This window comes from Lactuca sativa, chromosome 4, assembly GCF_002870075.4.
Source record: "Lactuca sativa cultivar Salinas chromosome 4, Lsat_Salinas_v11, whole genome shotgun sequence".
Taxonomy (NCBI): Eukaryota; Viridiplantae; Streptophyta; class Magnoliopsida; order Asterales; family Asteraceae; genus Lactuca; species Lactuca sativa.
This window is the reverse complement of record NC_056626.2, coordinates 370,408,695-370,419,749: the sequence shown is the minus strand read 5'-3', so window position 1 is coordinate 370,419,749 and position 11,055 is coordinate 370,408,695. Positions and strand designations below refer to the sequence as shown.

At 40.6% G+C, this 11,055-nt stretch overlaps 1 protein-coding gene across 1 annotated transcript; it reads right to left on the bottom strand.

Annotated features, from left to right (window-relative positions):
- Window positions 1–10,044: 10,044 nt before the first annotated feature.
- LOC111891509 (uncharacterized) lies at window positions 10,045–10,827 on the bottom strand. Its single transcript, XM_023887567.1, has one exon. The coding sequence runs from the start codon at window positions 10,825–10,827 to the stop codon at window positions 10,045–10,047; it is 783 nt and encodes a 260-aa protein (XP_023743335.1).
- Window positions 10,828–11,055: the final 228 nt, after the last annotated feature.

Here is an 11,055-nt window from a genome sequence, read left to right as displayed (position 1 = left end):
AGGTTTGAGACGTGGAAGGTAGGATGGATGTTACTTAGCTCGTGGGGTAGGTTGAGTTTGTAGGCTACAGGGCCGATTCTAGCAAGGATCTCAAAAGGCCCTATGTACCTCGGGTTCAGCTTTCCACGCTTTCCGAAGCGTATCGTGCCTTTCCAGGGCGAGACCTTCAAAAGGACTCGGTCTCCCACCTGGAATTCCAAGGGTTTTCTCCGTTTGTCTGCGTAGCTTTTCTGTCGATCCCTAGCGGCTTTTAATCGTTCGCGAATCTGTACAATCTTTTCGGTCGTTTCTCGAATAATCTCCGAACCAGTGAGAGCGCTATCAGGAACTCGTCCTTTAGCTAACTGAGTGTAACCCACCTCAGCCCAGCACAGAGGGGATCTGCACTTCCGGCCGTAGAGGGCTTCGAATGGAGCTGCCTTGATGCTCGTATGATAACTGTTGTTGTAGGAAAACTCCACAAGAGGTAAGTGTGTATCCCACGATTTACCGAAGTCGATCACACAAGCTCGCAGCATATCTTCTAGAGTTTGGATCGTCCTCTCACTTTGTCCGTCAGTCTGCGGATGGTAGGCTGTACTCATGTCCAGCCTCGTCCCTAGCGCCTTTTGTAATGATTGCCAAAATCTAGAGGTAAATCTACTATCTCTGTCCGAGATAATAGATATAGGGACGCCATGCAGCCGCACTATTTCCTTTATGTATGTTCTTGTGAGTTTCTCCATCTTGTCCGTTTCCTTCATGGGTAGGAAGTGTGCAGACTTGGTCAATCTGTCGACGATGACCCAAATGGTATCCAACCCACCCGCTGTCTTGGGTAGCTTGGTTATAAAGTCCATTGTAATCCGCTCCCACTTCCATTCCGGTATCTCTGGTTGTTGGAGGAGTCCTGATGGCTTTTGATATTCGACCTTGACCTTCGCGCAAGTAAGGCACTTGCTCACGAAGGTTGCGATCTCCGCTTTCATGTTAGGCCACCGGTATAGCTTTTTGAGATCCAGATACATCTTATCTGAACCTGGGTGGACGGAGTAGCGAGTGTTGTATGCTTCCCTTATGACCAAGTCTCTGAAACCTCCATGGCGCGGAGTCCAGATTCGGTCCATGAAGTAGTAGGCTCCGTCACCCTTGACCTCCAAACTTTTATCCATTCCGCGCAGGGATTCTCCCGTCACATTCTCAGGCTTTAAGGCTTCCAGCTGAGCCTCCCTGATCTGTGCGGATAGATGCGAACGGATAGTCATTGTCAATGACTTGGTTCTTCGTCCAGAATACTCCTTCCTACTCAGGGCGTCTGCTACTACGTTGGCTTTCCCCGGGTGGTATCAGATTTCGCAATCGTAATCGCTGAGTAGTTCGACCCATCGACGCTGCCTCATGTTGAGTTCTTTCTGGTTCATTATGTGTTGGAGGCTTTTGTGATCAGTGTACACCATGCTCTTCGTCCCATACAAGTAGTGTCTCCAGATTTTTAGTGCGAAGACGACCGCTCCTAACTCGAGGTCGTGAGTAGTGTAGTTCACCTCATGTGTCTTTAGCTGTCTGGAGGCATAGGCGATGACCTTATCTCGTTGCATCAAGACACAAACGAGCCCCTGATTTGATGCATAGCAGTATACAACAAATCCTCTATCCCTTCGGGAAGGGATACTACTGGTGCGGTGCATAAAGCTCGCTTCAGGGTCTGGAATGCCTTCTCCTTTTTCTCCTCCCAGTCAAATGATACACCCTTCTATGTCAACATGGTGAGGGGCTTCGCAATCCGAGAGAAGTTTTGGATGAATCTTCGGTAGTATCCAGCGAGGCCTAGAAATTGGCGAATTTCTGTAGGCGTCTTCGGTGCTGACCAGTTCTCAATAGCTTTAATTTTGGAGGGATCCACATGGATTCCTTCTTCACTAACCACATGTCCTAACAATTCAACTCTTCGGATCCAAAACTCGCACTTAGAGAACTTCTCATATAACTTCTCTGATCGCAACGTTTCTAGGACTCGTCGCAGGTGATCCTTGTGTTCTTCCTTGCTTCGAGAGTAGACGAGTATATCGTCAATGAAGACGATTACGAACTGATCTAGATATGGACGACACACCCTATTCATCAAGTCCATGAATACTGCGGGGGCGTTAGTCAGTCCAAAGGGCATCACTACGAACTCAAAATGCCCGTAACGGGTTCGGAAGGCTGTCTTCGGGACATCTTCCTCAAGCACCCGTAACTGGTGATACCCGGATCTAAGATCAATCTTGGAGAATTAACTTGCTCCTTGCAGTTGGTCGAATAGATCGTCGATACGAGGGAGAGGATAACGATTTTTGATTGTGAGTTTGTTGAGTTCCCTATAATCGATGCACATCCGAAACGACCCATCCTTCGTCTTCACGAACAAGACCGGAGCTCCCCAAGGTGAGAAGCTCGGTCTTATAAAACCCTTGTTGAGCAGTTCGTTGAGTTGACCGGATAGTTCTTGCATTTCGGCAGGCGCTAGACGATAGGGCGACTTAGCTACGGGAGTAGCTCCTGGGACTAGGTCGATTCTGAACTCAACTTGACGTTTGGGAGGTAGACCTGGAAGATCCTATGGCAAAACATCAGGGAATTCGCATACAACGGGAATGTCCTTTGGATCTTTCGATTTCTGGCTAGTGTCGACAACGTGAGCAAGAAAGGCGCGATATTCTTTGCGCAAGTATTTCTGAGCCTGAATACTGGAGATGATACGAAGGCTCATACCTGGTTTATCTCCATAGATCAATAGGGTTTCGTGATTTGGAAGATTCAGGCGAATGGCTTTGTCGGAGCATACGATATCGGCGCGATGAAGACTCAACCAGTCCATACCAAGAATGAAAGATCGGTAAAGCATCGACCTACACACCCGATTCATCAAATCTATAAACACCGAGGCACATTGGTGAGCCCAAATGGCATCATCACGAACTCGTAATACCCATAACGATTTTGGAACGTGGTCTTCTCCATGTCATCCTCTCTTACTCTCACCGGATGATACCCGGACCTTATATCGATCTTGGAGAACCAAGATGCACCATACAACTAATCAAAGAGGTCATCAATCTGCGGAAGGGGATAACGGTTCTTCATCGTTAACTTGTTCAACTCCCGGGTAATCAATGCACATTCATTGTGAACCATCCTTCTTCTTGATGAACACTATAGGCGCTCCCCACGGCGAACTGCTCAGCCTAATGAACTGCTTTCCTAACAGCTCTTGAAGCTGAGAGGACAACTCCTACATCTAAGGTAGTACCAAGCGGTACAAAGCCTTGGCAATCGGAGCCGCACCTGGTGCTAGATCAATCTTGAACTCAACCTGCCTCTCGAGAGGCACACCAGGTAATTCCTTCAGGATAACATCGGCAAACTCCTTAACAACTCGTACCTTTGATTTTGAAGTCTGCTCTCCAACCCGAGTATCAACCACATAATCCAGATAACCTGCACACCCATGCTAACTATACTATCGAGCCTTGGCTGCCGAACAAAACCATGAGCCAACCTTGGTGCCCTCTCCATAGATAACCAGTTCTCCCCTACTTAGGGTTTGAACTACCAATTGCTGGCCCTCGCAATCGATCATGGCACCAAACCTGCTCATCCAGTCCATACCCACTATCACACATACATATCTCATGGGGATATGGATCAGATCAATCGGATAAGGAACCCCAAAGATCTCCGATATACAACCTTGATACACTGTGGATGAAAGAACCCCATGCTCATTGGTGATAGAACCCACAACAGACACTCTAACTCCCCAATAGGCATATCAAACTCCCTACTGAACAATCGAGACACAAAGCACCAACTCGCGCCCGATTCAAATAACACAAGAGAAATAAAAGAGTTTGCTAAGAACATACCTATTAGGAGCATAAATATGAGCTTACCATAAAATATAATCAACACAATAACAAATAGAAACATATCGGTCACGACGTCTGCTGCCGCCCTGGCCTTCTCTATCGTAAGCTGAAAAGCACGACCTCAAGCCCTCGGGGGCTCCGCCTTACCCTGGCTCTCATCAGTGATCCTTATAGTATCTGGTGCTGGAGCTTGCGTCGACCTAGCGTCAAGCAAGGGACAGTTGTCCTTCACATGGCCAACATGGTCGCATTTATAGCAAATTGTGGTGTTGGGTACTAGAGCATGCTGACAACAATCCCTCGCAACGTGGCCCTACTTGCCACAATTGTGGCATCTAGAAGAAGATCGGAAAGCACCATCATGAACATTTCCACACTTTCCACAAGTACGGCCCCTCCAACGCCCAAATCTAACAATAGCGGTCTTGAACAGCTTCAGCGCAGGCTGACACTGCGTTGGGGTCTACCTCTGCTCCCTCGTCTGGAGCTCCATCTCGATCTCCCGCCGCCTAGCAGCCTCCTACAAATATTTCCATCTTGAGCATGCTTAGGTATTGTGTCATCTGAGCTTGCTTAGAAGCAGCAAAGTCAAGGAAAAACCTAGCTCTCTCTGTAAACATCTTAGTGATCTCTGTCACCGAATCGGTCCCCTGCCTCAAATCCAAGTACTCCTGAGCCAGCCTTTCCTGCTCTACTAATGGAACATATCTTGAGTGGAACATATAAGAGAATTGCTCCCATGAAACTGCAACTTGCTACTATGGGGTGTAAGAACTAGTAACTAACCTCCACCAATCCTTCGCTCCGAACCGAAGAAGGTTCAGAGTGCATTAGACAATGTGGTCAGATGGGCAAGAGCACGTAAAGAAACATCCCTCAACATCATACAACCACCTCATGTCTATGATCGGGTCCTGAACTATGTCAAATACAGGGAGCTTCATATTGTCGAAGTCCCGATACTGAAAAGCCCTCCCAACGACAATCCCCACAGCGACAACGACTGCGGTGGCAGCAGCAACAACAGTAGCCTCATAAAATGAATTATATCGATCGTCAAAGAACTCCATCATCGCGGTGTTGATAGAACCAAACAACTCTGGTATCTGCTCCCGGACAATAGAGACAACATCCTCACGGATGATCTCCCTAACTGGATCCTCACTAAATCCTGGCCCATCCTGGCCACCTGTCCTCGGCTCCTGATCTAGATCCCGACTCAAATCGCCTCGTAACCACCATATTGAAAATAAACTTGGGAGATATCAGATAAAACACATATCATAGGGACCAATTCCCAACAAAACCCTAGGGGTTGTGACTTTCTTGATATGCGTACGGGTCCCGTGCTTCTGGTAGTACGGGCCCATACTACCTTCCACACTTACCTGTATTTGTCTCAGAAGATCATCACAACAACCCCAACACACTCACTAGAATATGCATGCACCATATTCTCACTTCCTAGATGAAGGCTAGACATTACGCAATTGGCCGACTGACTCCACATAACTCATCCATGAAACTTCCACCAACCCTGCAGCACTCGTGTATGCTAATCATACATAACATTGGATCCTATAGACAGTCGAATACTTGATTCTAACTTAAGCCCACAACCAAACAAGGAACATGAAATAATGCTAAATCAAAGATTATCAGGCTCTAAAATCTTAGTTATGTATAATTTTGATGCATACACTAAGCAACGACAATAATGATGTCTATTCATATAAGGAACACCCTAGGCTATCATGCGTCATATAGTCAGGCAATTCTATCACGTGATTCCTGAAGATCCTTAGCCTATCAATAGCATGATGTTATAACATATCGCAATATCAAATAACAGTGTGGTAATTTGGGGTCTACTTACTAGCTTCGACTGATCGTACACATCACATCCTCTCTTGATAATTTTGAAAATCAATTTTAAAACCTTTTCGTTTCCTTAGTTTGAGACTGGATTCACACGGGTGTTCCTCTAATTCACTCAAACCAAGTCTCTGATACCAACTTGTAACGAATCAAAAATCAAAATAAATTAAAACTTAAAAAAAAAAACCCATAGTCATAAAATGTTTACAAAATCATTGTTTCCAATTTTTTTATCCATATCATAGTATCCCAAAATCATAAAGCCATAAAAAGAGGATGTGTATGGTCACACCTTCTCCTTCCCATAATCATCAAAAGTACCTGAAATAACAACTAAAAACTGTAAGCCAAAGCTCAGTGAGTTCCTCCAAAGTACCAACACACCAACAAATCACACACACACACACACACACACACATATATATATATATATATATATAACATCATGTCGAGTCCAATCAACCATCACGTTGGACCCCATGCCCAGTCAACCTTCGGGTCCAATTATCCTCGGGATGGAATACCCTGGGTTGGAATGCCAACATACAACAAATCCACTCAGTCATCACACTGGAATACCCTCAGGCCCTCAGTATGAGTTTGGCATTCCAATCGACCCTCATCTCGTATCTAGAATGCTTCTAAGCCCTCAATATGAGTCTGGCATGCCAACCAACCTTAAGCTCATATCTAGAATGCTCCCAGGTTTGTTGGATACAACACAAAGCAGTACAACCTTAACTTAACACAATATGTCGACATATAACAAATAACAAACATAAGCAACATACAAATAATAATGCAGACAGAAGTCATAGGTAGTCCTATAGATCTACCAGTCTAAGCATATAAGCAACTAGCATATAATAATGCAGATATATCCCATACTCAACATATCAATGTATAGCAGGATATCAATCCAATGGATCGTGCTTAGTGCCTTCGACCCGTAAATACAGTGAGGAAAACTCACCTCATAGTCTGAATGATAGCTGATGAGGTCCCGACTCCGAATCTCAGCTCTAACCGATACTTATTCATCCAAATGACCAATTTCTCAAACACCATTAAAATTACCCAAAATACCCCTTCGTCAAACTTGGTCAAAGTCAAAGTCAAACTAGTCAAAATCAACAAGTCAACTGAGTCAACCCAGTCGAGTCAACTCAATCGATTCGACACAAATCACGTACACGGGGCATACTCGAGCATTGACCACCATCGGGGAGGTTGACCACGTAAGCGCTGCGTACTCAAGTTACGCAAGGGGTCTGCCCAGTCTTCCCAAAAACTCATTAAGATCTTAATGCCTTAAGCTTTTACATCCAACTTTCAGATCCAACACTAAATCATCATCAAGAGTCATAAAGTTTCCAACTTTATGACTTTGCATACCCATGAAGTGCTTAACTCAACATATTAATGCATTAAGACACTCTAAAGAATACATGGAGCAAAATCAACCATTAAGACCCTTTTTTATGGCTGAAGACCCTTCCTAAGGTCTGAAAGGGTGGCTTAATGGGTCAAGAACATACCATGCCCAAGAATCACCATTTGGGACCAAAAGGTGTCTTAATAGATCAAGAATCTAGACCTACAAGATGGAGTGGTAAAGATGCAAGCGTTTTACCTTCTGGAGCTTGCTAACAAGGAAGAAATCCCAGATCCAAAGTGTTTCCCAACTCCAAGCTCTTCACCTTCAAGAACTCTTCTAAAACAATCCACTGGCTCCAAAAAGGCACTCTTCCACTTAGGGTTGCTTGGGGGTCATTCTCACAGATGGTGAATGAAGAAGGAAAGGGACATGAGGTTATAATGATGATTATATAGGGCCAAAACCCTTAAAATTAGGGTTTGCATGATCTTCACATATGTCCTGCGTACGAGGTATATGCCCAACGTACTAAGGTGCGCCCTAGTACACTCAGCGTACACATGTGCGCTCAACATACTCCCCGAAGTCCAAATTTACCAAAGTGTCACTATGGGCCCCTTTTGCACCATTTCTTTTACTTAGGGACCAAAATGCAATATAATTCAATTATATGGTCAAAATTAAAAGTACCTCCTCGTTAAGATGTTACAATTTAGTAAAATATAAGTAGCAAAATCGTCATTTCTCTACAAATTTTTCATGTCATTTTCATAGAATTATTTGTGAAAATTATGGATGTAAGCACGGACGACAAACAAGGATGAAAAAAATCCTGGTTTTTGATACCCTTAGCGAAATAATATTTATCAATGATAGAATTTTTGCTGAGAATTAATATCTACAAAAATGTTACCAAGGATATCATATATGTGAATTTGCTAAAAAAAATTACTTTTGCATGTACAAAAAAATAAAATAATACAACCTAGTAATTAAATTATTTTGACACCCTAACCATTTACCATTGGGATTTCCAAGCGACGCATTTGTGCACGTGGGACTCTTCCGTCCTTCCGCGTACAACTTGGCAGTTGACTTGACTCTTATCTTCATTCAATCATAGAATTCTTTGCGAGCTTGGGCATTCCTTTCAAATGTGGGTTCAAGTAAAAAATAATTGTACTTCTTTCTTAAATCCTAGGAATAATATACCTTGAGTTTTAAATAAACTTATGCTTGTTTGTCGGGCCACAACTATCATATAAATATATGCAATGTTGGACTTGAGCTTTTGCCAACAAAGCCTTACACATAAAAACTAATTATAAATTACACTTTATTCCATTACATGTCAAACTATACAAAAGCCATCTTCAACATCCACTATCAAACTTTTATATGTCAAGTTTCATCTTTATCGGATGCTTCGATGCATGGTGAATACGGTCTAATTTGACCCGATAAATCAAAATCAAACTGCGAAAATTGATTTTTAGTCATAAGAAAACGGATTTTGTTTGTAATGTGGTTTTTTGTTGTAGGGTTCATTGGATCTACTTTCGCTTATTTCCTACATTCTCTTGGGTTTTTCGGTATTTTATTTGATAATGCAACAAAAATAACAATCAAATACAGCCTTATTAAAGTCAAATTAAATAATAACAGTATAAAAAATATTGAAGAATTCAGCAATATGTATCACAAAAAGAATTCTAAAATTTTCTAACATTACTAATTGAGATCAATAGAAACTAGAAACATTATATACATACATACATACATGCACACACACACACACACACACACACACACACATATATATATATATATATATATATATATATATATATATATATATATATATATATATATATATATATATATATATATATATATATATATTGAGAACAACTTCATATTAAAATATATTGTTCTGTTTGGTATTTTGTTGATAAATGTTTGAGTTGTTAGATTCTCAATTATTAATACATGTCTTAATCTAATTTACGTGTTTGCAATTATTAAAAGAAGGCTGTTGCATTTTCAATCAACATACATGTCTTAGATCTAGTTTTAATGTTATATATTACTACAAAAATATAATGCAGCGATATATATTCTTGTTCATGGATATAATTATAAGCAACTATGTTCCAGTGGGCTTTTCTTTATAAGAAGTCCCATGAAATCAAATTAGTATTTTGATGATTAGGTAGTGTCCAGTACGCACATATATTGAGATAAATGAATTTATATATATCCTTAATTTTGTGGATTATAAGTGTGCAGTACATATTATAAGCAACTCTTTTATCTCGTAATATTTTGGTACCAACAGTTCTTCTACAAGCTCCTCCGGCACCTTTTCTATACTTTATTATTATTTTATATATCTGGTATCTCTGTATTAATGTTGAAAGAGTTACTCTCTTATAATCCTCTTCTCATATAGCCGTCATGTTAATTTTTCTTTTTTCTTTTTAATTCTATCTTTCCCAACCCACTGTATAAAGAAACATTTCCAAAACTCATAATTTTGATTATAAAAATATTAAAACTTCTACTAAAACGGTAGTTAAAATGGTTAAACACGGGGGCGGAATACGAGTAGTAAAACTAGAGGGGCCGAAATGAAAACATCAAAAAAAATTATATAAACGTCTTTCATTTGGTTTAGCGTTATGCCATTGAAAAAAAAACGATTAATATTAAATACTTTTACAACGTTTATCAAAGGGCAATTCTCCGATCTTTTGCGTCTTTAAAGTCTTACACAATTGTCTCTAAACTAATCTTTTCAAAAAGTTCCCTTTAAAAGTCCAAAATCAATGAGTCGTTCAAAGACGTGTCTTCCATTTTATTCTGTAATCTTGTTTTAATAAGACTCATTGCTAAAAATCACATCTCTGTTTTAGCAGTTGAAACCGGAAGAGTAAGTATGCGACTAGCTACTCGATAAATTAGACTAAAATTTGTTACTCTTCTAGTTTTTATCAACCATTGGCACAATTCTGAAATAGATGTCAACTGTTTATAATCTGTATATTGAATGACATCAACTTTGTAATGTTGAAGTTGCAACTTTAAAAGTACTTTCTCGTGGTCATTGAAAACTTCAGGATAAAACTTCTCTGCTAATTGACACACATCATCACTTCGAAAAGGCTCATAAGCATTTTTAGGATCTAAAGTTGTTGAAAGTTGAAGCAACTCCATTGAGCTATCATTGAACCAATTATCTAACTCCGTTAGTTGACAATTAGTTGTTTCGCAAAATATATCCACACGATAATGATGTTCAAGTGTATGATCGTTATGCTCATTACGAGCTTGAGACTCTCTACTAAAATAAGGTGAAGATAAATGAGGGATGCCAATGTTGCGTAGCTCACAAAATGACCTATCAAGAGAGAGAAAATCACTCCATCTTTCACCTTTCATTTTTTGCAACAACATTTTAGTGGATGCAACTAGCCTCAATGCATTACAAATATCTTGAGTTTGTCTTTGTAGAGCTTGAAAAAGTAAATCAGTGATCTTCGTTATTTCTTTCTCAAGATGCAAAATAAAAATGAAATCAAATGTAGTAATAGTCTCATATGTTGAATTTGCATCTCCTTTGATTGAACCAGTCGCCTCCTCAATAATTTTAAGTAAAACCTCACAAGTTGGAGTAAACATCTTGATTAAGCTCGAACTTGATTTAAGGTGAGAACTCCATCTAATATCCCTAACTCGTTGTAGTGTACCAATTTGATTGAGACATTTGCCTGTCTCTAACTCTTCAATAGAAATAAAATATGCAGTTTTCTCAGCTTGTGCATCTCTTAGTTGGTCGGCACGTTTGGAGGAAGCATTAACAACGTTGATAACAAAAGATAACGAAGTAAAAAAAAAATTAGTGCAATA

What these genes read in the sequence shown, in the direction of transcription:
- LOC111891509 (XM_023887567.1), bottom strand. Translation starts at nt 10,827, where the DNA reads ATGTTTACTCCAACTTGTGAGGTTTTACTTAAAATTATTGAGGAGGCG.